Source organism: Amblyraja radiata, chromosome 12, assembly GCF_010909765.2.
Source record: "Amblyraja radiata isolate CabotCenter1 chromosome 12, sAmbRad1.1.pri, whole genome shotgun sequence".
Lineage (NCBI taxonomy): Eukaryota > Metazoa > Chordata > Chondrichthyes > Rajiformes > Rajidae > Amblyraja > Amblyraja radiata.
In genome coordinates this window covers 35,240,059-35,267,825 of record NC_045967.1, presented here as the reverse complement: position 1 = coordinate 35,267,825, position 27,767 = coordinate 35,240,059, and the positions used below count along the sequence as shown (strand labels likewise).

Below are 27,767 nucleotides of genomic sequence, written 5' to 3'. Positions count from 1 at the left end.
ACACTTCCCATTGCAGACAGCTGTCAGTGTCAGTTCGATCAGCATCAAGCACTTCCCATGTCAAGGATAGTATGTCAAGCTAAAAACTGAATCTATTTCTACTCTCATAGTTTGTTTCTGACACAATCTCAGACGACAGATCTCTATTGTATCGATGTGGTATTTCCCATATCAGTTGTGAATTTCAAATGAGTTGATGGGTTCAATGTTGAAGCAGTAACTCAAGTCCATAAGGAACTAAATTACTGTGGGACAAGTTAATTTCATGTTTGCTCTCTTACGGCCAATTGTGCTAGAACTTATATTCCCTTCATCTGAATTGAATTCAGCTGAAGGCCACAAAACTTAAATGATTGTTCACCCTGAGTTGCTCATACCAGGAGAGATGTACCCATGGGACTATTACTTTGAATTGACAGTTTATTCCATTTGAGCTTTTTGAACCTTTTTGAACCCATTAATATGGAATTCAAAAACTTGTCATCTATAAGGATGAGACAAACATCTGCCGTGAACCAATGTAGAGCAGTGCACTTGCAATGAATTTAAGCAACAGTCTGAAGAAGGGTCGCGACCCGAAACGCCACCCATTCCTTCGCTCCAGAGATGCTGCCTGTCCCGCTGAGTTACAGCAGCATTTTGTGTCTACCTTCAGTCTACTATATTATACCCACCAACTAGTACTGAATTTCAGACAGTTATTCTACACAGCGGTGTTAAGGATACCCTTATCCCTCTTGGAGAGTGCCAAAAATAATTAATCTGTGTCACAATCTTTTCCCCAAATAGCAACCTATACAAGATGGCCATGTTAAATTCAGTTATAGCTGGCACATATGGCAACCAAAAATTCCCTGCTTCGTGTATGTATTAAAAAATATATTTTTTGGACTAAAATAGTGAATAATATAATAGTAGGAAACGTGGTACAGCAGTGTGTTATCGTGCTCTCAACCCGTAGCAATTTGAGTGCTTGAATACTGGTTGTTCAGAAGTAGTAAACAACAGAGTATTCCCACTTTCCTCGTGTTGGGTAGGAGGTCAGAATGGAAATGTACTCAGGTGCGGGTTAGATGGGTAGGTAGAAATAGTATTTTCATTCACTGCAGTTAATGTTTTATGAACCTTCTGGCAAGTAGTCTAAGACCTGTACTGACATTCTTTGAACTAGTTAGTGTATTATTTATAAATTCTGACAGGAAACTGATGTTTTCTCAAATCTGACTTGAAATGGCAGAAATTTTAAATATTAAAGACCTGCCCTTTGCACTGAGGTTTTAATACAGTTGTATTTTTATTTTAAAACAATCCAACTCCATGCATTATTCATTAGATGTAGAGAACATTATATGGTCTTCGCTCAATGTATCCATCATCATTAACGTTCATTAACAATATTTAGATGTCAATTTGCATAGTGTATTTGGAGTGGCTTCATCACTCTGCTAACCCTCAGCAGGCTGTCCTGCATCTTGCAATGTGCACCTTGTCTTCGCTTGCAGACAATTCCTTGCACAAGAAAACCAGGAAGTTTTGGGCAGATCTTCGAGCTAGTTGATGATTTTCCACCAACAATCATTGAGCCATACAACACAGAATTAGGCCCATTGGCCCAACTTGCCCATGCTGATCAAGATGTTCCATCTACACTAGACACACCTGCCCGTGTTTAGCCCATATCCCTCTAAACCTTTCTTATCCATGTACCTGTCCAAACATCTTTTAAATATTGTGGCGGAATAACACGGTGGTTCTGAAGTGACCACACCGACTCGCGCAGTAAGATGAGCTCACATGATTTATTCTATTTACAGTGGTAAAAGCCGTCAGTACACACGTGCAATGTCATTGGCGATCTCAGTCTTGTCCAAGCAGCTTAGTCCTGGTCTTCGAAGGAGGAGGCATGGCAACCTCAGGCTATTCCTGCAGTTCGTCCCTGCCTCGAGAGGAGTGGCTGATGGTACAGATTTATTTGTGGCACCTCAGCTTTCTACAGGGAGACGCAACGCTGGTGGTCCCTGGATTATCCTGGCCACCAGCCTTTGCCTCTGTGTGTGTGTGTGAGCACAGTCCCTTGTTGTTTGGGGCAGGAAGAGATTCTGGCATCTCAGACTTTCCCCGGCCACAGTCTTAGCCAGGTAGGGGCGCTGGTTGCCTTGGGCTTCTTTCCTGGCTGTCCTATCTTGACCACATGGTGGCTTTGGTAGTCTTGGGTCTGTCCTAGTGTCTAATTCTTCCTCGTACCATGTACCTTCCTCTACATCAAGCGTTGCCCTCTCCCTTCTACATATTGCCTGAGAAATTTTCCTGAACACATTAACAAATTCCTCTTCTGTTCGCCAACACTTCTAATTCTCATTGACCATTTGGGGGCCTAAAGTTCACTCCCAACAAGATGATCATCCCCTTTTTTATTTCTCAGCTCCACCCGTACAGCCTCACGACCAAACCTTCAGTTGTGTAATCTCAGACTACTGTCATAATATTCTCCGTAATCAATCAAGCAACCCCATCTCCTATTTTACCCCCACCTCTCTCTTATCTATAATCCCTGTACATTAAGCTGCCAGTCCTGTCCTTCTCTGAGCCAGGTTTCGAATTTTAGAATTTAGAAGATTGAGGGGGGATCATATAGAAACTTACAAAATTCTTAAGGGGTTGGACAGGCTAGATGCAGGAAGATTGTTCCCAATGTTGGGGAAGTCCAGGACAAGGGGTCACAGTTTAAGGATAAAGGGGAGATCCTTTAGGACCGAGATGAGAAAAACATTTTTCACACAGAGAGTGGTGAATCTCTGGAACTCTGCCACAGAAGGTAGTTGAGGCCAGTTCATTGGCTATATTTAAGATGGAGTTAGATGTGGCCCTTGTGGCTAATGGGATCAGGGGGTATTGAGAGAGGACAGGTACAGGATACTGAGTTGGATGATCAGCCATGATCATATTGAATGGCGGTGCAGGCTCGAAGGGCCGAATGGCCTACTCCTGCATCTATTTTCTATGTTTCTATGTTTCCGTAACGGCTCCAGCGACCCAGTTGCACGTCTATCTGCGCACCGAGTTCATCCGCCTTACCCGTCAGGCCTCTGGAAAATAAATACTTTTCAATCCAATAGTCCTTACTTGCTCCCCACCCTGCTGTCTTTCCTGGCCTCTGAACTTTCTTTCATCACCCTCCATACTGACTTTCAGCTTCTCATTGCCTCAGTTCTGCATTGGATCTTGCTCCAATCTATGAAGCTCGATTTTTCTCGGATGATCTTGAGGTCTTTGTTTGAAAACTTGGCAGTCTTATGTGCATCATAGTCATCTCAAAGGTAGCATACAATAGACTGAGAATCTAGTTGTGCATGAAGGATCTGACTGGGAGGGTTCCTCTTTCCACCAGCTAAGCAAGATTTCTCTGCATGTTTAAGGGCTCTTGTAGTGAAGTGTCCTGTTGCCTCCTTCTCCCACAGGACCTTGAACATTCTGCAGAGATTGCCTGATTGACCTCTGGTTCCAGGTGGTTTAATTTACAACTATTCAGCAAAGGATACATGATCTTCTGCAGCGATGTCACCAGGCCCATTCTATGAAACACTGGAGACAGGAAAAACTTAAGCACTTAATATAAGCGAGTTTGGTATTCCGAAAAACGCAAGGAATCATGGGATTTGTTAAAGGTCATTCACCAAAAAGATAAAGCAAACGAAGCGCTGGCTGGAGAAACTGTGTATAAATTCTTATCTTTATTCATAATATATGTGTAAAATATATTTAATCTGACGAACGTGGGTGCCGTGTGGTCACATTATAGGAAAATTAATGTATTCCAGACTGGAACACAACGATGATAGTTTCTGAGTCGAATTTCACTTTTCTGCTAATTTCAAGGCAATGGCAATCTTCAGCCTCATCTATGAATACAAATGAGCAATGGAATTCTCGATTCCAGAGAGACTCCCATCAATGGTTAACTCCTCATCCCCCGCAAAGGAACAGGTAGCGGGAGAGCGGGGTGTAACAGCGAGAGACGGGGCAGATGCGAGTGGAAGACGGGAGAGCGCACACACAGACCCGCGCCTCATCCACAGCCAGGTTCGAACCCAGGTCTCCGGCGCCGCAAGCGCTGCCGAACCTCCACAGTGTCCCATCCCCGCCTGGGGGGGGGCGGCCGGAGACATCCGGGGCAACGACGGACCGATGACACCAGCCAGCGCGAAGAAGAAGCTCCAACTCCAGCTCAACTCCGCCTGCCCCACCGAGCCACCGCAGCACCCCATGTGCATTCCCGCCGATGACCGGCGCTCGGCCCCAACCGACCCCGAGGGGGCCAACCGATAGCCACTGGACAAGGAGAGAGGCGCAGGACTGAACAATCGGAGGACTGAACACCCCCCTCCCCCCTCGAGAGCCGGAGCCAGCGCCTTCTCCCCTTGCCGGCTACAAGCCCAGCCCGACACCTCCGGCCGCTCCAGGACATAGACGGAACACCCGGGAGGGGACAGGGCCGCCCAGCAACAACTCAACAGCGCCCGCAGCGCCGGAGACCCGGGTCCGACACCAACCACGGATGAGCACGATCTCGCTCACTCACCAAAGCATAAAGCAATAAAAACAACAAAATAATCTTAGCTTTTAACAAAGGAACAATAATCGCTGGACGAAATCCGCACTCCTCCACGCCACTCCACTCTCCTCCACACCACTCCATGTGCCCGTCACACGCTACCCACGTGCTAGCAGGTCGCGTAAATGGCGCGCGAATGACGGCCAAGTTGGACAGTCCCTTCAGACTCTGGCTGCGCAGCTAGAGCTACAAGAGGAGAAGTCTAAAAGCAAACCAGAATTGTCAGAGAACCTTGGAGTTTAAAGATCTAAAAATATAATATTGTTTGGAAACTAATTTGATTTAATTGTGTACAACAAAATATTCCTGGTTATGAATCGTTTTTTATGCTGTCATAAATTATCACATTTATTTAATACCAATACTAAATGTTTTAATCTTTGTTGTGCTGTTCTGTTATGATGATGTCCAGCAGCTAGGCTGACTATTTAATTGGCGTTACATGGTATAATTACTCAGTTTTGATCATATTTAATACCGTAGTGTTTAGTTAAGTACTAAATTATTAGTGAAAGAAGTGCTATCTTTTATCTGTGAAGGGTCATAGCCATTTTTTTTGCATGGTCAGCACAACAGGAATAAAAGAAAAGCTCTGCTGGAAATGAATGAGTTCATGAAACACATCTTTAAAATGTTAAATTGCTCAATGGAACTTGCAAGCCCATGATACCAGGAATACATAGCTGAGCTATAAGGCACACAATCATGAGCAAAAAAACAAAATGCTGGAGGAACTCAGCGGTCAGGCAGCATCTGTGAAGGCAATGGACAGACAGGAACTGCAGTTGTGACTCCACGCACACAGTTAAGGATGGCTGACGAAAGTGAGGCAAGGGCCAACAAGTCCCATCTTAAATTCCAATTATGTCTTTGACCATAATAATTTCCCTGGTCCTTGGATTTGTAGAACTTCAAGGTTATAATCACAAATTCAAGTGTGAACATTAATTATCAGAAAATCGTGTACAACATAATTTGGTACATTGAAAATAAATTAGATTAATTAAAATCCTTAAAATCTGTTAGGAATTTAGAATTATAAATTGTCTGCTCAGAGTGGAATTTTAAAACACTCCTGGCTGATGATTTTGTAATCAAAGCTCTATTGTAACTGCTTATCATCTAAATGATCAAATTATTTACAAAGTGCTCCAACAATTTACTGTTTGAGCTTCACTATTCACAGGCAACCTGGGTAATGATAATTCACTGATTACACTTTAGACCATTGAATATGGTCTGTAAAAGCAGATCATCAGATTAACTAAAATTAGTTGATTTGAGTGCCTACTCACTTATCCATTGCAGAGTGTTGATTTGTCTGAGAGCAGAGTTATTAAATAAGTCTTTTATCAAAAGCAAACTGCTGAAGGAACTCAGTACATCAAGCAGCATCTGCAGAAGGAAATAGATGATGATTCATGTCAGGACCCTTCAGATTGATGGAGTAGAAGTAGATGGCTGGTACAAAGAAGTGATGAGAATGATTGGGGCAAGAGTTAATTATAGGTGAATCTGGGTCAATTTGTAAGGATGGGCAAAGAAGGTTTGAGATAGTAACTAAGGCTGGAAGTGGCGAAGCCAAAAGGTTGCAAATTGTGGAGTCTTAAAAAATAATGTCTGTGGTGGTGGGGTGGGGAGAGGGGGGGGGGAGAATGTTCGTCACCGTATTTAGTGCCACATGCCAGTAATAACTGCTGGTTTCTCGGGATTGTCCTGTTCTTTTGTCTTCTATGCTTCCCTCACACCCATTGTGCCTCTGATCACCCCTCTCCACCTCTGCCTCCACAAGAAAATCATCCAGCAACAACAGCAGCCAGTCATGGCTTCCTGATTCCTCGGGCATCATCAGCTGACTTTTTGTTTTTCAAGCATTGTTAATTAATTTTAGTGTTGCAAGCCACTGATTGTTTACAGTTTCTTTCTCTCCCTCTGCATATTTCATATCACCTATGAGGAGCTTATTGTTATTATTACCAAGTTTTGTTTCCAAGCCATAAGCCCTGGTTGTTTAAGGGAGGCAAAGATATTTCCTGGAGCTGGAAAAGCTGGGTACACTGAGACCTCGCAGAATTTAATGGCAAGGACTCATTCTTCTCATCTGTTTTTGTGTCTTGCCTCTCACTCAACAATTAGTCAAACTCAGTGTGGATTTAATGTATAGGAAAGAACTGCAGATGCTGGTTTAAATTGAAGATAGACACAAAATGCTGGAGTAACTCAGCGGGATAGGCAGCATCTCTGGAGAGAAGGAACGGGTGACGTTTTGAATCGAGACCTTTCTTCAATCTCGACCCGAAACATCTCCCAAAAGTCAAGAGTGTTTTATTGTCATTCCTTCTCTCCAGAGATGCTGCTTGTCCTGCTGAGTTACTCCAGCATTTTGTGTCTTATCAGTGTGGATTTAGTTTAGTTTAGTGATACAGCAGGGAAACAGGCCGTTCGGCCCACCGAGTCTGCACCGATCAGCGATCCCCGCAAATTAACACTATATACACACGAGGAACAATTTTACATTTATACCGAACCTATTAACCTACAAACCTGTATGCCTTTGGAGTGTGGGAAGAAACAAGATCTCGTAGAAAACCCACGCAGGTCACGGGGAGAATGTACAAACTCATTTACAGACTAGCACCCGTAGTCAGGATCGAACCCGAGTCTCTGGCACTGTAAGGCAGCAACTCTATCACTGTGTCATCGTGATTGCCCCATTCATTCTCATCACTTCTTTGTACCAGCCATCTACTTCTACGCCTTAAGGGAGCAGAAGAAATGAATATAAAAGTACAAAAAACAAAAGCAGCGAGAAATCATGGAGCCCCTCAGGAGATCACTACCATTCTTTAAGATCGTAACTGAATCCTTATCCGCCCACTTTCCTGCACTAATTCCATTTTCCTTGATCACCTTAATATCTAAGATCTATTGAACTCCAAATTAAATAAACCTCCACTGCTCCCGTAGGCAGACAATTCCAAAGATTCACTATTTCTAGTTAAGGAACCCATCTCTGTCCTGAGTGTATGACCTCTTATTATGGGTTTGTGACCTCTACCTCCAGCCAGCTGAAACAACTCTGCAATTACCATCAAGAGCATAAGGACTTTGGATAGCGATTATAATAATCAACAGCATGTCACAATCATACTGTGGCTGGAGAGAGGCAATGTGATGTAGCGAGGAGATCCAGTAGCAGACGATAATCTTTGTTGACAAAATAAAGAAGAAAATGCTGCAAAAATTCAGCTTGTCAGGCAGATTCTGTGGGGGGGAAAAACAGTTAATGTTTCAGATCAAAAACTTCATCTGAACTAAGAAACTGAAAAACAAGTTAGTTTATAGTTGCAAAGAGATCCTAGGGAATAATTAATTAGACCTGCAGAGACATGGGTACCCGCTGGACCAAAGGAGGAAGAGGCTTTATTAGGGGAAATGATTGTACATTTACATTTATTACGTTATTGTACATTTTGGCTACTTTTAATATTTCTGATTTAAACTATAATTCAAAAATCCAATGATTATGATACAAGTAGGTCATCATTATGCAGGAAGCAACTCTAGTGATGGACAAAGTCCAAAACGGCACAAGAACCTTGCAAAAGCAGTGACGATAGTAATCTTTTAACTTTGTTAAGAGAAAATATGCAGGCGGGGTCCAGCTGTGCCTGGATTTCTCTGCCTGTGGTGGTGAATATTGCAATCATCCTGAATTATTTAATTTCCAGATGACGACAAGCAATAGCAGCTAATGCCATGTTTTCAGTTTGTAACACATGACTAGAATAGCAGTGTCACTGATTTCTTCTGAAGGAGGGTAGGTTTCATTTTCTCTGATCAGAGACTAGCAAAGTTATGGGCTTCAAGCAACTGATATGCTGCTAAACCAACAACCCCAAGTGAATGCAGAAATCAACAGAAATCACAAGAATTATCATTTCTGAATGTGTATCTTCTAAGATCACCATTTATTCATAGAGCATATATACTCCATTTGTCATTCACTCCCATTCTGGTTTGAGAAATTGGAGAGGAGCGTGACATCAGGCAGCTTATCATAAGATTCTGGTGTCTGGATGGATCAGAGACTCGTCTGAAATATTTGCCAGAGTGTCTTGCATTCTGTAGTCTACATGTCTGACAAATGTTAGTGCAGGTCAGTGTGGAATAGGAGGAGATATCAGAATAAGACGTTGATAGCAAAACGTTACAATAAAGACGTTGATAGCAAAACATTACAATAACGATACCTCATATCCCCTGACATTCCTTATAACCCAAAGATTTTCTTACGCATCCCCATCACAAAAGGCCTGCTCCCAGATGAAGACTTTTTGCTCAGCCATTTTCAATTAACCTTGCCATGAAATGATGCTTGAATTTCAAGTGGCAAGATAACATGATTATAGAAATTCACTGCTGACATTCAGTTGATAATGTCTATATCAACTGAGATTACATCAGTTTCACATGATGCTCAATAGCATGATCAATGCCCAATGTCCATTGTACAAGATTATTGTAGATTAATTAACATCAGGGTACATTATCAATCTTCAACCTCCCTGTGATAACAAGAGCCATTAGACCACTAATAGAGCCAAACTTAATCCATGCATTTTTGTTTGGTACGAGAATTACTGCCTTTTCAAGTAGCCACTTGCAGTACAAGTCCAGACCATAGAAACCAAGGAATTAATTCTCAACATTTTATTTTGGAATTAATGCATTCATAATATCAGAGATCTAAACACTTACGATGACCATGCTCAGTAAACAACAAAGGGTACCTTTTATGTCCATCTTCCAAGTGACTGTGCAAGATGAGGGCAGGCTCGGTTTCCCATGCAGCTGTACTTGAGCTGTACTTTTAAATTCAAGAAGATGTATTGTATTCCTTGTACCAAATGATTTAATGTTAACGTGAAGGTGCAGCACATATTAGGGAGGTAAATGGTTCAATGACCTTTATTACAACATAATTTGTGCATGCAAAAATAAGACATCCAGTTGCAATTAAATGGTGTCCTGGTGAGACCAGACCACGCATATTATATCTTAAGTTTTTCATCCAAGGAAGAATGACATGATGGAGGGACAGTAGAAGAGGTTCCCAAGGTTGATTGATACAAATTGCTGGAGTAACTCAGCAGGTCAGGCAGCATATCTGGAGAAAAAGGATGGATGAGGTTTTGGGTCGGAACCCTTCTTCAGACGCAATCACGATGTTGATTGTTGGAATAAGGAGGATGTTATTTGAGAAGTTATTAAACAGGCTGATCATTTATACTGTAGAGAATTAAGAATGAGAATTGATCTCCTTGAAATAAATACAATCGTTAGGAGGCTGGACAGAGTAAATGGCTGGCGTGTCTAGGAGTCATCGCTCAAAATAAAATAATATTTTGTTTTAAACATTGCAATTCTGCATCCAAGAGGGTTGTTCAGGTATAGTTGCCTCGTGCAGTAAAAGCATAGATTGATAGATTGTTGGGTGTTACGGGAATCAAAGATATGTGGCTGGAGTAGGAAGATGGCCGTGACATTAATGATCAACACCAATATTTACTTGCAAAGCAGACATGATGGGCAGAGAAAGTTACTCGTTGTATAGCTATCATAGCTTACTCCCACCACTATTTCTTGTCATCTTCTGACCACAGACAACTTTTGTCCCAGTTGGTCACATTTGGAACTGTACTGTCACTTTGTGAGCAAGAGTAGTCTGGGCTGGCTGGCTGAGTTGCATCGGTTTCTTTACTGTCTCTACATAATCCCTCATGCATCATCTGCTGGGACTGAAAGCAGCCACCCTGGCCGCCATTCGCTTCAGTTTGCAATTCCAGGTATGGGTTTCTAGCTACTTTCTCCTGCAAGTGAGTTGGAAGTGATATTGGTACATGTATCAGACTGTGTTTACATGAGATGGCGAAGCTGTGATAAGTCTCCAAAGGCAGAGAAGAAGATGGATATACTGGTAGAACAGCTACCAGTGCATGTGTGTTTATGGAGCTTGAGTTGGAACTGTTCTTGGAGCAAAGCAATGCTAATATTGTCAACTTGGATTTGTGGATGACTCCACTATTCTTGGCTGGGCAAAGAGATTGTTATTTTTTTTAATGCTGAGACCAGATATATAGTTCCTGCCTTGTACATTGTGGCTCTCAAAACTTTTCCAGTGTATCCAAGTCCTCAATCTGGGGTTGTTGCGTTCTATCCAATAGTAAATGCATTGCATCTATTTGTTCAGACCAAGGTACCAGCAGTGATTCTTAATTAATTAATTACACAGCATTACGATCTAGTGGTCAGCTTCCATTTTAAGAGTTGGAGCCTAGGTGTCATTAACTGGTTCAATTTTACTCATGAAGAAATAACAAGTGTTTATCGTGGAATAATGGAGGAGTGAATACGCCAGGCTGTTTAAATGTTCATATCGTCTTGTTGAAAGGAAAATAGTCCCCAATAGCATAAACATATATGGATCTCTTTGCATAACATTGTGGTAGCATATTTTTAAGTGTTTAAGAATTTCTACCATTAAATAACAAAAAACATAATGGTCCAAAGCAAATGAAGGGTAATAAGGTAAGAAACAAAAGATGGAGCCAGCAAATGTTTAATTATTATTGGAAATTGTTGAACTCTGAAAAGCAGCAATGTCTATAGTGTCCTGAGCCGCGACGGTCCCGCGCGAATTCATGCGTACGCACAGCTGTCTGGAGCGCGTGACGTCATTCTAAGATGGGCACAAAATGCCGGAGTAACTCAGCGGGATCGGCAGCATCTCCGGGAGAATGGGTGACGTTTCGTGTCGAGACTCTTCAGTCTAAAAGAAGGGTCTTGACCCGAAACGTCACCCATTGCTTCTCTCCAGAGATGCTGCCGGTCCCACTGAGTTACTCCGGCATTTTGTGTCTATCTTCAATTTTCTTGGCCCCGCTCTGGGAGTACGAGTGGGGGTGGATCCGGACCAAAATGGGCGTGAGCCCCAGGCTGAGTTCGGCGATCGTTTGCCTGCTTCTGCTGCTGTTGGAGGTGAGTCGTTGCGTCGCGCCAGGGTCTTGGGCCTGTCCCACTTTGGCCGTCAGTTACGTGACAGGCCGTTGGCGTGCAAAGATTTTGTTCGCTACAAAAATTTCGGCGCCCCGCGTGATGTCCATACCCCTCCGCGCTTCTCAGTGGGACCAGCCCAGCGCGGCCATACGATGCCCTTACACCTCAACGCGACCACGAGGTCGCTTAATTTGCATGCCAAGGACACGTAAGTGGGACAGACCCTTATCTTTGCAAAATCCTGCTTTTACTTTATGTGCCATTGGAACAATACATGAGGTCCGGGACACAGGAAGCAAAAATGGGGTACAATAGAATCAAAATGACAGGTGACAGAAAATTCAGCATCTCTCTTGTGAACAGAACGAATTTGTCATGCGCCTTTTACTGCATGTCCCAATGCTAATTCCATTTGGAACAATGTCTGGAACTAATGTCTCCAACTTCTATATAGAACTATATAGGGATAGAACTGAAGAAAGAAATATTAATTATTTGTCTCTTCACCAAACCTGGTTTTGTTTTCACGTTTCTCCAAGCCACATTGTTTAGCTTGTTTAAAAATACACAAGGCCTGAAGGGGAGTGAAGCAAAGCCCCAGTTTAAGTTTATACTTAAAATATAATGTTCAAGAACACAAGGTAAATATGAGGAATGTCACTGCCAATTCTGTCAATTTTAGCATTTTGCCTCTCATCACAGAATTTACCTTGACAATTTAAAAGCCCTGCCCCACGATACGAGTTTATTCCAAGAGCTCTCCCGAGTTTAAAAAAAATCAAACTCGTGGTGAGCATGGAGAATGAACGTAGCGGGTACGTTGGAGCTCGGGGACGTCTCTTAGCGCTAACGGCAGGTACTCGGGATGACTCGCTAACGGCAGGTAAGCACGGGAAGACTCGTGAAGATTTTTCAACATGATGAAAAATGTCCACGAGAGCCCCGAGTACCGACGAGTGGCCATTACCGTAAATCTCCGAGTTCGAATCAGGGCAACTCTTGGAATGAACTCATACCATGGGACAGGGCTTTAAAGGTTTTTGCATGACTTGCTAGTTCTGGATTGCTATTCACAATTCTGTACAGGATAAGTAAAGCATGATTTTTTTTTCAATGATTGAACATTTCCGTATGTTAGTTTTTAAGGTTTTGATTCTGATTCACCGGGGATTTATGAATTTGGGCTCGTGTGTCCATAATTTTGCATGTTAGATACTAAGAAAGAACATACACAAAATACTTCTAACTTCCCAAGATTTCCCAACTACATAGTCACCATAGATATTGATGTTTTCATGAATTTAAGCATTTCTGCTGAATTAATTTATCTAAAATCTGTAAAGTTGATATTCCTGGAAAAATTACCATAAAGTTAGGGTGCTCTGCATTTAAAAATTAATGCATGCAGATTTGTTTGAAAATTAATTAAGATTTCAATCATCTGATTTAACATAGGTTTTTGGAGATATTTAGGGATTTAAAGGATGTGCAATTAGTGCAAGGGAAAAGAACCAAAGCTGGGGGGGGGGTGGGGGGTGGGGGGGGGGGGGGGTGAGAGATTAACCATGATCTTATCGAACGATGGAGCAAGAGAGGAGGCAAAAGGCCTGGTGCTACACCTTTTAATATGAAGCGATAAGAGCTGAATCTATTGCCTCTTGTGGTTTATGTCAAACTAAGGGAGACTAATTGAAAAACTGTTGGGGCTCTCTGCAGGCAGAATGGGTTCAACTGTCATTTGCTCTATATGATTCCAACACATGTTATCTGATGTATTGATGCATAGATTTCTCCTTTAACATTAGTTAATGAATCTGTTCCTTGCTGTCAGAGCTTGACGTGCTACCTTTATTCTGACTTTACAGGGCTTAACCAGTTGCCCTTTGATCTGGCAAACAACAACAAACCTCCACAGTTTAACAATTCAAATGACCTACTGATGACAGAATATTCCATTGATCATTGCAACCTGCCAGGAAGGAAAAGGAAACTGAACAATATAGTTGCAGGTAATGGCAAAATACTTGCCTTAATTAATCCACTTAAAATTGAGAAATATCTTCAAATGTAATGGCATTCTTTGCCGAGAACTGCAAGATTAATGTGCCTGAATTGGTAGGCACAGCTTTCACATAATTCTGCATATTATTCAAAAGGAAATTATTCAAAAGGAAAAAGACACAAAAGACTGGATAGACTCGACTTGTACTCGCTAGAATTTAGAAGATTGAGGGGGGATCTTATAGAAACTTACAACATTCTTAAGGGGTTGGGCAGGCTAGATGTAGGAAGATTGTTCCCGATGTTGGGGAAGTCCAGAACAAGGGGTCACAGTTTAAGGATAAGGGGGAAATCTTTTAGGACCGAGATGAGAAAAACATTTTTCACACAGAGAGTGGTGAATCTCTGGAATTCTCTGCCACAGAAGGTAGTTGAGGCCAGTTCATTTGATGTGGCCCTTGTGGCTAAAGGGATCAGGGGGTATGGAGAGAAGGCGACTGAGTTGGATGATCAGCCATTATCATATTGAAGGGCCGAATAGCCTACTCCTGCACCTATTTTCTATGTTTCTAAATGCTGAAGTAACTCCACGGGTCGGGTCAGACAACATTTCTGGAGAAAAAGGATGGTTGACGTTTCGGACTGAATCAGTCTCACTACCCATCCAAGAGATCCTGGCACATACACTTACTCTTAACTCTACCTCATTTGGTTTTTCCATCAGTGCACTTGTTTTTTTTGCACAATTTCAGTTGGCATTGCAGTAATGCACCACTATGCTGTTTTGTATTTATCTTTGTCCTCATTGTCATAACTGCATGTATATTGTTTATTCTGTGAACTTCATGATAAATCTCTTTGCCGTCTAGTGTAAATGACAATGACCTAGTCTCCTCAGCGGCAGTTATTTTGTCCTCCCTCTTTTATTGAAATCTGTGTTTGACTTTATTGTTGGCCTCCTGCAGAAGTGTAATTTCTTTGGGGAGCAATCGAGAGTTATCTTGAAGTTGAGCCTTTATGAACCATTTAAGCTGAGATTGGTGGAAGAAACATTAATGGCTATCCTTCCTGCAAATCTGTATCAGTAGAGAGCTGCAGTTAATTGAGATGAATTAAGCCCTCAATGAAAAGTGTTCAATTTTGAATAAAACTGGTTATCAGATTGAAGGCATTGTAGACTCCAGTTCTGACAGCAGTTTATCATGTGAATGCACAGCATTTTTGTTTTCCTCCTTCAGTTGTGATGTGTGAATCTTGGATGATTGGTTCAGTGTTTTCAATTCCCACTTTATCACCAGCAGCAGATCAGTTAGTTTTATGAACTAAAGGATTAATTAATGAAGAAGCTCTGCAGACAGAAGAAAAAATGATATTAGATACTTTTTCTTGGGCAATCATGGATAATGCTACAATGAATATTACCCACCTTTATCTTTCTTGTTTTATATGTTACTAGACCAAGTGCAGACCCGTTGGGTCTGTTTCCCCAACGGCGTTTGCGGGGGGGTGGGGGGTTGAGAAGAGGGGAGGGAGGGGAGAGGAGGAGGAGGAAACGGGATAGATTTGGGAGGGAAAGGAGAGCGGGGTAGGGGGTGAGAGATGGGGAGAGAGATTTCGGGGAGGGAAGATGGGGAAGATGGGGAGGAGGGAGAGGGGTGGGGGAGAGAGGGGAAAGAGTGGGGAGGGAGAGTGGAGAGGAAGGGGGAGGGAAGTGGAAGAGTGGGGAGGGAGGGAGCGGTAGGGGGAGTGATGTACCTGCCTTCTCTCCATAACCCCTGATCCCTTTAGCCAACGCAGCCGTTCCCTACCCGTAGCCCCCACTGGGGGGGGGTGGGGGGCGGCATCACACACACTAACCACCCCCACACACAGAGTTGGAAAAGTGTATAAAGACCGTTCCCTACCTGTAGCCCCCAGCAGAGACGTGGTCGTCGAAGTCAGGTTCCGGCCGTCTTAAAATAGCGTATCTTGAAGTCGTCGAAGTCGGGTTCATCTCGGCAACGCGGGGGGGGGGGGGGGGGGAGGGGGAGGGTGGCGGGGCGGCATCACACACACGAAGCATCCCCACACACAGAGCCTTAAAAGTGTAATGCCCCAACGCAGCCGTTGCCTACCCGCAGCCCCCACGGGAGACGTGGTCCTCGAAGTAGAGCCGTTCCCGAAAGGCCGTTTTTAAATGGCGTTGCGTGAGGGTTTGCTGCGGGCGCCAGCAGCCGTTATGGTCGCTGGCCAGCAGGAGGCGACAAAATGAGTGAGGGGGGGGGGGGGGGAGGAGAAGGTTTTAATGAAAAAAATGGACATAAACATAACGAAATGTAATGAGGAGTGGATAGCTGGAAGGGAAAGTGAAATGTCTACCGAAATGGCTGCTTGTATGGGTGAGAAGCCAGTTTTTATTTCAAAAACTGGGGGGGGTGGGGGGGGGGGGGGAGGAGGCATTACACTTTTGCGTTGGGGCATTACACTTTTAAGTGGTGAAAGTTCTGACATAACAGGAATCAGCCTGGTGAACCTTCTCTGTAATCCCTCTCTATGGCAACGATGTCTTTGAGCATTGGGCATTGTGACATCACACGATGGAACGTTCAGCAGGGGCTGGGGCTGGTGAAGCTTCTGTGGGTGTGAAGCCAGTTTAGTTTTGAAATATTGGGGGGGGGGGGGGGGGGGGGGGGTTAGGATTTGATTAAAAACGTACACTTAAACACGTCGAAATGTAATGAGGAACGGATACTTAGAAAGAAAAGTGAAATCTCTACCAAAATGGAAAAGATGTCGGCGATTCAGCGTTCCCCCTTATCCTTAAACTTTGACCCCTTGTTCTGGTCTTCCCCAACATCCGGAACAATCTTCCTGCATCTAGCCTGTCCAACCCCTTAAGAATTTTAAGCGTTTCTATAAGATACCCCCTCAATCTTCTAAAATCTAGTGAGTACAAGGCGAGTCTATCCAGTCTTTCTTCATTTGAAAGTTCTGACATTCCAGGAATCAGTCTGGTGAACCTTCTCTGTACTCCCTCTCTATGGCAACAATGTATTTGAGCATTGGGCATTGTGACATCACACGATGGAACGTTCACCATTGGCTGGGGCTCCTGCATAGGCATATGTAAATGAATCCATTCCGATTGGACATCTGTGAGCATTGGGCATTGTGACATCACACGATGGAACGTTCAGCAGGGGCTGGTGCTGAAGCTGAATCTATGAGTGAGAAGCCAGTTTAGTTTTGAAATATTTGGGGGGGGGGGGGGGAAGGATTTGATTAAAAACGTGTACTTAAACACGACGGAATGTAATGAGGAGCGGATACTTAGAAAGAAAAGTGAAATCTCTACCGAAATGGAAAGATGTCGGCGATTCTGCGTCTGGTTTCGGAGTTGCAGGGAATCAATGGAAGAAATGTGGCCGGAAGCCAGGCCGGAAGCCGTACATGTAAATGGATCCATTCCGATTGGACGTCTGCGAGCCTCGGGCATCGCGATTGGACGTCTGCGAGCATCGGGCATTGTGACATCGCACGGCGGGAACGAATCGAAAGGCAGGCAGGCAGCCGGACGGAGTTCCGTTTCGGAATCTGGGGCGAGAGTTTTATATAATAACTAGACCAAGTGCAGACCCGTTGGGTCTGTTTCCCCAACGGCGTTTTGCAGGGGGGGGGGAGGGGGGGCTGCGGCATCAAACTCATATTAACCAACCCCCAAACACACAGGTGGGGGGGGGGGGGGGGGATGTGAAGAGGGGAGGGAGGGGAGAGGAGGTGGAGGAAATGGGACAGATTTGGGAGGGAAAGGAGAGCGGGGTAGGGGGTGAGAGAGGGGGATGGGGAGAGAGATGTGGGGGAGGGGGAGGATGGGGAGGTAGGGGAGGAGGGAGGGAGGGGGAGAGGTGGGGGAGAGAGGGGAAAGAGTGGGGAGGGAGAGTGGAGGGGGAAGGGGGAGAGGTGGAAGAGTGGGGAGGGAGGGGTAGGGGGAGTGATGGAAGAGGGACAGAGGGGTAGGAGGAAGGGGGTGGCGTAGAGAGGGAAGGGGATAGAGGGATGGGTGGGAGGGGGTGCGGAGAGGGAAACATAGAACCATTGAAATTAAGTGCAGGAGTAGGCCATTCGGCCCTTCGAGCCTGCACCACCATTCAATATGATCGTGGCTGATCATCCAACTCAGTATCCTGTACCTGCCTTCTCTCCATACCCCCTGATCCCTTTAGCCACAAGGACCACATCTAACTCCCTCTTAAATACAGCCAATGAACAGGCCTCAACTACCTTCTGTGCCAGTGAATTCCAGAGATTCACCACTCTCTGTGTGAAAAATGTTTTTCTCATCTCAGTCCTAAAAGATTTACCTCTTATCCTTAAACTGACCCCTTGTTCTGGACTTCCCCAACATCTGGAACAATCTTCCTGCATCTAGCCTGTCCAACCCCTTAAGAATTTTGTAAGTTTCTATAAGATACCCCCTCAATCTTCTAAATTCTAGCATGTACAAGCCGAGTCTATCCAGTCTTTCGTCATATGAAAGTCCTGACAACCCAGGAATTAGTCTGGTGAACCTTCTCTGTACTCCCTCTATGGCAACAATGTATTTGAACATTGGGCATTGTGACATCACACAATGGAACGTTCACCAAGTGCTTGTGCTCCTGCAAAGGCATATGTAAATGGATCCATTCCGATTGGACATCTGTGAGCATAGGGCATTGTGACATCACACGATGGAACGTTCACCAGGGGCTGGGGCTGGTGATGCTTCTATGGGTGAGAAGCCAGTTTATTTTTGAAATATTGGGGGGGGGGGGGGAAGGATTTGATTAAAAACGTGCACTTAAACACGACGACCAATGGCAAACCCGTTGGGTCTGATCCCCCAACGCAGCCGTACCCTACCCGTAGCCCCCACTGGGGGGGGGGGGGCGGCATCACCCCCACTAACCACCCCCACACACAGAGTTGGAAAAGTGTATAAAGACCGTCCCCTACCTGTAGCCCCCAGCGGAGACGTGGTCGTCGAAGTCGGGTTCTGGCCGTCTTAAAATAGCGTATATTGAAGTCGTTGAAGTCGGGTCCGTCTCGGCAACGGGGGGGGGGGAGGGGGTGGCGGGGCGGCATCACACACACGAAGCATCCCCACACACAGAGTCTTAAAAGTGTAATGCCCCAACCCAGCCGTTGCCTACCCGTAGCCCCCACGGGAGACGTGGTCCTCGAAGTAGAGCCGTTCCCGAAAGGCCGTTTTTAAATGGCGTCGCGTGAGGTTGTGCTGCGGGCACCAGCAGCCGTTATGGTCGCAGGCCAGCAGGAGGCGACAAAATGAGTGGGGGGGGGGGGGGGAGGAGAATGTTTTAAAGAAAAAAATGGACATAAACATAACGAAATGTAATGAGGAGTGGATAGCTGGAAGGGAAAGTGAAATGTCTACCGAAATGGCTGCTTGTATGGGTGAGTAGCCAGTTTTTATTTGAAAAACTGGCGGGGGGGGGGGGGGGGGGGGGGGGGGGCATTACACTTTTGCGTTGGGGCATTACACTTTTAAGTGGTGAAAGTTCTGACATAACAGGACTCAGCCTGGTGAACCTTCTCTGTAATCCCTCTCTATGGCAACGATGTCTTTGAGCATTGGGCATTGTGACATCACACGATGGAACGTTCAGCAGGGGCTGGGGCTGGTGAAGGTTCTGTGGGTGTGAAGCCAGTTTAGGTTTGAAATATTGGGGGGGGGGGGGTTAGGATTTGATTAAAAACGTACACTTAAACACGTCGAAATGTAATGAGGAACGGATACTTAGAAAGAAAAGTGAAATACCTACCAAAATGGAAAAGTTGTCGGCGATTCAGCGTTCCCCCTTATCCTTAAACTTTGACCCCTTGTTCTGGTCTTCCCCAACATCCGGAACAATCTTCCTGCATCTAGCCTGTCCAACCCCTTAAGAATTTTAAACGTTTCTATAGGATCCCCCTCAATCTTCTAAAATCTAGCGAGTACAAGGCGAGTCTATCCAGTCTTTCTTCATATGAAAGTTCTGACATTCCAGGAATCAGTCTGGTGAACCTTCTCTGTACTCACTCTATAGCAAGAATGTATTTGAGCATTGGGCATTGTGACATCACACGATAGAACGTTCAACATGGGCTGGGGCTCCTGCATTGGCATATGTAAATGATTCCATTCCGATTGGACATCTGTGAGCATTGGGCATTGTGACATCACACGATGGAACGTTCAGCAGGGGCTGGTGCTGAAGCTGAATCTATGAGTGAGAAGCCAGTTTAGTTTTGAAATATTTGGGGGGGGGGGAAGGATTTGATTAAAAACGTGTACTTAAACACGACGGAATGTAATGAGGAGCGGATACTTAGAAAGAAAAGTGAAATCTCTACCGAAATGGAAAAGACGCGGGCGGTCCTGCGTCCGGTTTTGGAGTTGCGGAGAATCAAAGGGAGCGCGCCAGCAAAGGGAGTGGGCCAGGCTGCCGGACGGACGGCCGGACGGAGTTCCGTTTCGGAATCTGGGGCGAGAGTTTTATATAATAACTAGACCAAGTGCAGACCCGTTGGGTCTGTTTCCCCAACGGCGTTTTTGGGGGGGGGGGGGAGGGGTGAGAAACTTCTATAAACATTGTACTACCGTGTACCGATCTGGCTGTATTTTGGCAACTTCCTCTCGTCTCTTGTGCTGTTCTGCTCATTACTGCTTCTCAACGTTGCTTTGTGTTGTTCCTTGAACATCCAGCAACTCGATTGCTCCCATCTCTTTGCATGATGAAAAAAAAAGAGAAAGATATTTATCACGATGTAGATATTCATAAATTTGTAAAGGTAATTTCATCTATTGTAGACATTTATAAACTTCTTAAGACAATTATGTATATAAATTCATTTACCTATAATTTAAAAAAAAAACATTACACAATTATGTACCATTTTGTATTTAATTTGGAAGCTTATTGTTGTGTCTCTTGTTCCATGCAAACTTCCAATAATTTTTGAAGCTCCTCAAGAGGTTCAGTCCTTTCTTGTTCTGTCTCTTGTTCACTTCTGCTCCATGCTGCTTCTCAACATCTCTTTACAGTGTCCATTCACCATCATGCAACTTGTTTGCTCCTGCTTCTGGGCATGAATTTAAAAAAAGGAGATATTTATTTCAATGTAGATATTTATAAAATTCTATCTGTCAATCCATCAACATACAAATAAAGAAGAGTTTTTGTATCATATACCAATTTCGGTGTTTTCTATCAATTTCTTGTTGTGTTGCTTGTTCCCTACTGTCCTTCATTTATTTCTCGCAGATCCCAAAGACGTTCAGTCTAAATATCTCGGATCCAGAAATGAGGCGACAGTGACAGCTCTAGACAAAAAGGCAGCATTTGAATGGTATTAGGGCATTCTGATAAAACTGAAGTAAATTTGTATCATGGATAAAAAAAACAATGCACGGGTCTGAAATAATCTCAAATACTGACCTTTCATCCATCTTAAAATCTGAAGTTGATTTTCACTGATGGTTACAGAATTTTCAATTCCACTGCAACTCCTGGGAAAATGCAGTCAATCCTTACAAACAAAATAACTCGACAATAGACCAAAGTGGAAAGTAACACTCATGTCAAACAACAGAAAAGGTAACGATAATTTCCTACAAGGCAGAAATTAACCACATAACCTTGATACGCAATGCCATTACCAACACCAAATCCTCAAACATCAATATCTCGTCAATCATCATTTACTCAATAATTGACTCAACAATTGAACTGTACCTGATACATATACCCTAGATGTGCAAGCCTGTAGTTTTATATCCTGCAGCAAATAATCCATCTGCAAGCTTTATCGTGAAGCATGAGAACAGCTCCAGCAACTTTCGATCCAAAAATCAAATACAACTGTTAAGATTTTACATGTCACTTAATGTGTCCTTGAAGCTTTTTCTGAGGCAGCATTTTAAACTTTTGTGTGCAGAAATGCGATTCCTGTGTTAAACATCCCTTGTTGAACTGAGGAGCAATAATCAAAAGTGTCGAAACTCTGGACATTCAGTTCCTTCCTGCATCGCTTTTTGCCTTCAGTTTTGCCTACTTTCATTGACTTTAGGAAAATTTGAGCACTTAATGCAGCAGTCATTTCTCAACAAAGCATTTGTTTAATCACAACATTCCTGGTTGATGTCCCATCTTTCAGGAACACTTTTACTTGTTCCTTCACCTTTCCTCTGCTAAGAGCTACATATAGTTGGCCATGTTGAAATACTGGTTTCTCAAGGTATATCAAGACCTTCTCCATGGTTTGTCCTTGTGCCTTATGATTGTCATTGCAAAACTCGACAGAATAGGGAATTGGCTCCGCCTAATGGGAATGTTTTCATCTTCTGTCAAATTGATCTTCATCCTAGGAATTAGAACAATATCTTCTTTGTAGGCCCCCATGTTGATTCTAGCAACTATGAGATTATTGTGTAGCTGTTCTACAATCACCTCGTTCCATTGCATAGCTTTGGGGTTGCAAGTTTCTGATTAAAACAATTGGAGATCCTTTCTTCAACTCCAATTTGTGTGGTGGTAAACCACAAATCTCGACTGAATCGAGGAATTCCGTTGGGAAGTGAGTTGAATTTGTTCCGTCAGTGACAGAATTGAAAGAATAGTACTCCCTCATGGTTCCAGGGAAGCGTCTGACACACGCAGAATTGATTCTTCTCATCGTATCATTGTGAGGAACCAAGATACAATTGTTAGAGAATAATGTTGCAGGGTGGTCAAATGTTGGATAGATATAATCAATGCAGTCATCCAGTGTTCTTGCTGAGAGAACCATGTCTTCTGGAATGTTAATTTCATTGTCTTCATTCTTTGCAATCTTGTCCTCTCCTACATCCAACAAAAATTTAGAATACTCGCCCTTTCCTTCGCTCAATCGCATATTTCTCTTCAATTCAAACTTTGTGAAAGTCCGCCACAAGTACGATGTCTTGATGCAGGCGTTTTGAACATCAATATCACTTCCCATCTTCACTACAGGAAGGAGTTGTCTAAAATCACCACAACAAATGGTAAGAATTCCGCCAAAATGATCCTTTTTGCGGCATACATCTTGAAGAGTTCTGTCCACCGCTTCAAAGCACTCCCTCCTAATCATTGGACACTCATCCCAAACAATGAGCTTCACTCTCCTGAAGAAATCTCCCGTTTTAGAGTTGCTGTTGATGTTGCATGTTGAATCCTCCGTCACATGGATAGGTATCTTGAATCGTGAATGTGCAGTTCTTCCACCAGGCATTAATGTGGCTGCAATACCAGACGATGCTACAGCAATGGCAATTTGACCTTGAGCTCTAACCGTGGAGAGGATCAAATTTATGATAAATGTTTTTCCTGTTCCTCCTGGTGAGTCAATGAAAATCATTGAAGATAGACCCCTCTGCAAGTAGTCGCACACATGGTCATAAACTTCTCTCTGCTCAGCATTCAGCAGAGGCTCATTCTCATCAACAAATCGCTGTTGTTCTGATCTATTGTAATTCAATTCATTAAGTAAATCAACATTTTCACCATCAATGTCCATCCTTTCATTTCTTGGTCGGGGCAAGGTAAAATTTTCCAGTGTGGTGTTGCAATTCTCAAGCTTGTCCTGAATATAAAAGAGAGCCTGATCATGATGTCTGTCATCAATTGTGATATTCTGACCACTTTTTCTTCTTCGCTCGCTTTCAAGGTAATCCTCAGACATGCAATTCTTGAAGCGATCCCATAATTGTAGAGGATCATTGATGTCAGTATTTGTCAGCAGAACAACAAACAAATCCCTGATTGCCCTGGGGAGTCTTGTCATTTCAGCATCTTCCATTGTTTGTTGCCAATGGTCGTCAGCTTCCAACAAACCTCTTTCTCTGCAGACGTCTTTGAAGGAAGGAAGAATTACTCCATTATGTGTCTTCAAGGACTCGAAAGACACTGGTCCTTTCACGTGATGCAGAAGCAGTCTCATGTAGAAGAGGTCACCTAGTTTTGGAGAAATGACATGTATTCGTCCAAGAACGTTGACTTCAAAAATACCTGGGAAGTTATCCACACTCTTTCCAACCTTCCTTCTTTGCCATCTCTTGCTGCTCCATGTATAAAATCGAGGTACATCAACGTACAATAGTGTTCTTGCAAACGGATCTTCAGAACTCAATCGAACAAATTCAGTCAAAGTGGTTCTCGCAATTCCATCATTCATCCCTTGCTGAGGCAGCATCAAAAAATACTTGTTGTTGGTCTGGTAGATGTATATCAAGTCGAATGACAGGGGGGTGTCTCTCATGAGTAAGAAATCCAAGGACTGATGCCCCTGCCTCTGAAGGACCAATGTATCTTCCATTCAGGTACTGTTTAATCTCGTCATTTACGTTAATTCCAAAAGCTGCCTGATCACATCCCTTCAAGGTGTACTTGATGACGTATTTGATTGACTGTACAGAGCAGCATATTTCGACGTTGAGGTGACATTTGAAAGCCTTCAATAGTTCTGCATTATAGGGCACAACCCAATTAGAAGTAATAGTCTTTAACGAACGTCCTTCTTGATGTCCCTGAAATCCTCCCATTGCGGGAGATCTTCTCCTGTACAGAGGATACGAATCATCTCCATACATTGTGCTTTCGACAAATGGCTTTGGGAATCTCTTGGTGCATCTTCCTTCCTTCCAACATCGAGATGTGGCCTTGCAGAACGGTCCATGGATCATGTGCTTGAGTACCAATTTATGCAGCTCAGGATCTGCTTGTGGGTCTGGAATTTCAGCTTGCACAAATCTTTCATATTGTTGAGGTCTTGGCTTACTCGCTTCATCAAGCCAAAGCAGACAATGGAAATGAGGCAGGCCTCTCTTCTGATATTCCATAGTCAAGATGAAAGCAATACAGTTTCCAAAGAAGCCATCTGGTCCAGTGACGGTCTTCATGAATATTTTTCTTTTCAGCTCGAATACTCTTGCTATTAATTCCGGTCTATCAGACGGCTGCTGATTTGGAAAGAGGCACTGTCGGATCTCGCTCCAATTTGGATTGCAGGTCATTGTAATGAAGAATGCAGCAGTACCATACTTCCGAACATACATCATGGCGTCCTGGCATCGTCCCATCATATATCTGGGACCACCGACAATGTTGAAGAGAGGATGATGCGCCTTCCAATGTTTTCCAAGTTATCATCATCATGTAATGCATCCGTCAGTCCTTTGTACGTCGTTGACCTCAACGATACCTGATTCATGCGAATATAATTCAGTCTATCACCTTCAATTTTAGCCGCCATATCTACAAGATATTGTTGGAGAGTCGTCCTCCTCTCAAAAGCTGGTTGAATTCATTGTCACGATTCATGATCCTATATGCATAATATCGCATTAGTGTCAATTTTCTGCCGGTACTCATTTGGAGTTGTGAATGCCATCCGTCATCACCAAGTGGAAAGAAAAGGATGTATTGAAAACTGTCATAAGACCTATGGGACTCTGAAATGATTTGCAGACCTCCTTCTGCTCCTCCTCTTCCTCTACTTCTCAAGACAATGTGGCGTGATGTTGCCACAGGCTCATTACTGTTTGCTATGAGGACGGCAACTTCATTTGCAGTTTGCGTGTTAAACCTCCGTTCATGTTGGAAAGGTGGCCGATAATTGGGATCAATAACGATTGATGCCTCCGGTAAATCTCTAATTCTCTCCATCGCCATCACAAGTGAATGAATGTAAGGGTTGTTTAGTCTTATCATGTTTTCAAGCGTTTCAACAGTGTCCCTTTGAATACCAGCATCTTGGAGTATACTCATTCGCAACCCAATGCTATCTTGCGGGTCCATGAAATAGATTTGTAAGAATTTATTTTGTTGATCTTGGTCAGGCATCAAAGAACCAATGAAATGATGAATCTGGCCTTGAATGATCACTGAAGGATTCCATCCATGTGACATCACTTCCTTGGCACCAAATGACGTGAATTGAAAGAGACAATTGTATTGTCTAATATTCTTTTGGAACTCATGTGCTTGTGGCGTGTCACCTGTATACAAATTAATGAGTGCATTCGGGAGTGTTTTCAGAGGTGCAATCTTGACCTTACCCTTCATGCAGCAAAAGTTGGTCGTTTTCTGCTGAGAAGTGTTGAGCTCGACAATGAAGGCAAACATGGGTCATTTGACCAACATCAGCATTAATATTTCTCCTTTTTAGTCGTGCATTCGTTGTTCATCCAGCCTTCCAGTTCTTTCATTTCCCATCTCTGAATCCCTTCTCATTTGTATTATTTCTTGATGTTCCTCAAGATGTTGAGATGTTTCTTGATGCATTTCTTGAGTTCTTCTCTCCTGCTCCCTCTCTCGTTTATTTCTGAGACGCTGACTTGTTTCTGGCTCTGTCTCTTGAGTTATTCTCTCCAGGTCCCTCTCTTGTTTATTTCTGAGACGTTGACTTTTTTCTTGCTCTGTCTCTGGAGTTCTTCTCTCCTGCTCCCTCTCTCGTTTATTTCTGAGACGTTGACCTCTTTTTGGCTCTGTCTCTCGAGTCCTTATCTCCTGCTCCCTCTCTCGTTTATTTCTGAGACGTTGACTTCTTTTTGGCTCTGTCTCTCGAGTCCTTCTCTCCTGCTCCCTCTCTCGTTTATTTCTGAGACGTTGACATCTTTTTGGCTCTGTCTCTTGAGTCCTTATCTCCTGCTCCCTCTCTCGTTTATTTCTGAGACGTTGACTTCTTTTTTGGCTCTGCTCTCGAGGTCCTTCTCTCCTGCTCCCTCTCTCGTTTATTTTCTGAGACGTTGACTCTTTTGGCTCTGTCTCTTCGATGTCCTTATCTCCTGCCCAACTCTTGTTTATTGATGAGACGTTGACTTCTTTTTGGCTCTGTCTCTCGAGTCCTTCTCTCCTGCTCATTCTCTCGTTTATTTCTGAGACGTTGACTTATTTCTGGCTCTGTCTTCTCGAGTTGTTCTCTCCTGCTCCCTCTCTCGTTTATTTCTGAGATTTTGAGTTGTTTTTTGCTGCATCTCATGTACAACTTCTTCTCCCGCTGTCTCCCCTGTCTATCTTCTAGACACTGAGATGTTTCAGGCTGTGTCTCCTTGTGCCCTTCTCTCCTGGTTCGTCTCATGTGCACTTCTCTCCGCTGTGTACCCTGACTATCTTGGAGACAGTGAGATGTTTCTGGCTGTGTCTGTTGTGCCCTTCTCTCCTTGTTTATTTCTGGATTATCTCGGAGATTTTGTGTTGTTTCTTGCTGAGTCAGTTGTTCCCTTTCTCCTCCTCATTACTTCTCGATGTTTTCTTTTTCTCATCACCACGACCGCCCTGTATGTTTATTTCTTTCCTCTTGGCATGATTGAAAACAGAATCTCTGTTGGCAATGAAGACTGTAATAAGTTATACAAAATGGAATTTTCTTTCCGAATTTTAAAAAGCCGAAACACACTCTCAGATGAATTTATTCAAAATGGTAAGATAGGAGATCAAATGAAATAAATTGCAAAGAAAATTTTGTTTGAAATCTCAGTTGTCAAAGAAAACAGATCAATTTCTTGAAAATTGTTCCTTTCCTCTAGAATGAAATCAATCACAATGAAACCTGTTGCCAATTACAATGAAATGTCTTTTTAAATATGTTATCAATTTAAACGTCAAATAAAAACCAATAAAATGTTTTCAATGAAAGACAATCGTTAATCTCAAAATTGTAAAGATGTAACAAATGGGGTAATTTTAATGTTAGAAAACAGTCTTTATGAATTAAAGACAATAGTCAAGAAGTCTGTATTCTCAAATGATAAAGATTTTCAAATTGGGTAAATTTAACGTATAAAAAGTTTATGTCAAAATATTTTGTGTAAAAAATTTAAAAAATAGTCAACGATGACAGTGAAAAAACAATCAATTTGAATCTAAGTTGTCAATGAAAAGTCAGCAATTATTTTTTTGTTAAACAGTTTTGAAATTAAAAGTATGTGTTAAAATGCAGTAATATTAAGTGAGAAGTAAATCAATTTCAATGAAAAACAAACAATGAATTTTACAATGAAATGCAATCAAATGGTAATGTTATAAATTATTCGTTAAATGAATGCACTCTTCTCTAG

At 43.2% G+C, this 27,767-nt stretch overlaps 1 protein-coding gene across 6 annotated transcripts in view; it reads left to right on the top strand.

The window, feature by feature from the left end:
• Nucleotides 1-27,767, top strand: part of enox2 (ecto-NOX disulfide-thiol exchanger 2) — a 187,982-nt gene that overhangs the window by 81,699 nt on the left and 78,516 nt on the right. For 4 of the 6 annotated variants that reach the window (XM_033030501.1, XM_033030505.1, XM_033030503.1 and 1 more), the window contains one exon: nucleotides 13,537-13,680. The exons of the other annotated variants lie outside the window; for them this stretch is intronic. In XM_033030501.1, coding sequence (XP_032886392.1) covers nucleotides 13,537-13,680 — 144 coding nt within the window. The remainder of the gene's footprint in view (nucleotides 1-13,536; nucleotides 13,681-27,767) is intronic. 6 annotated transcript variants of the gene reach the window in all.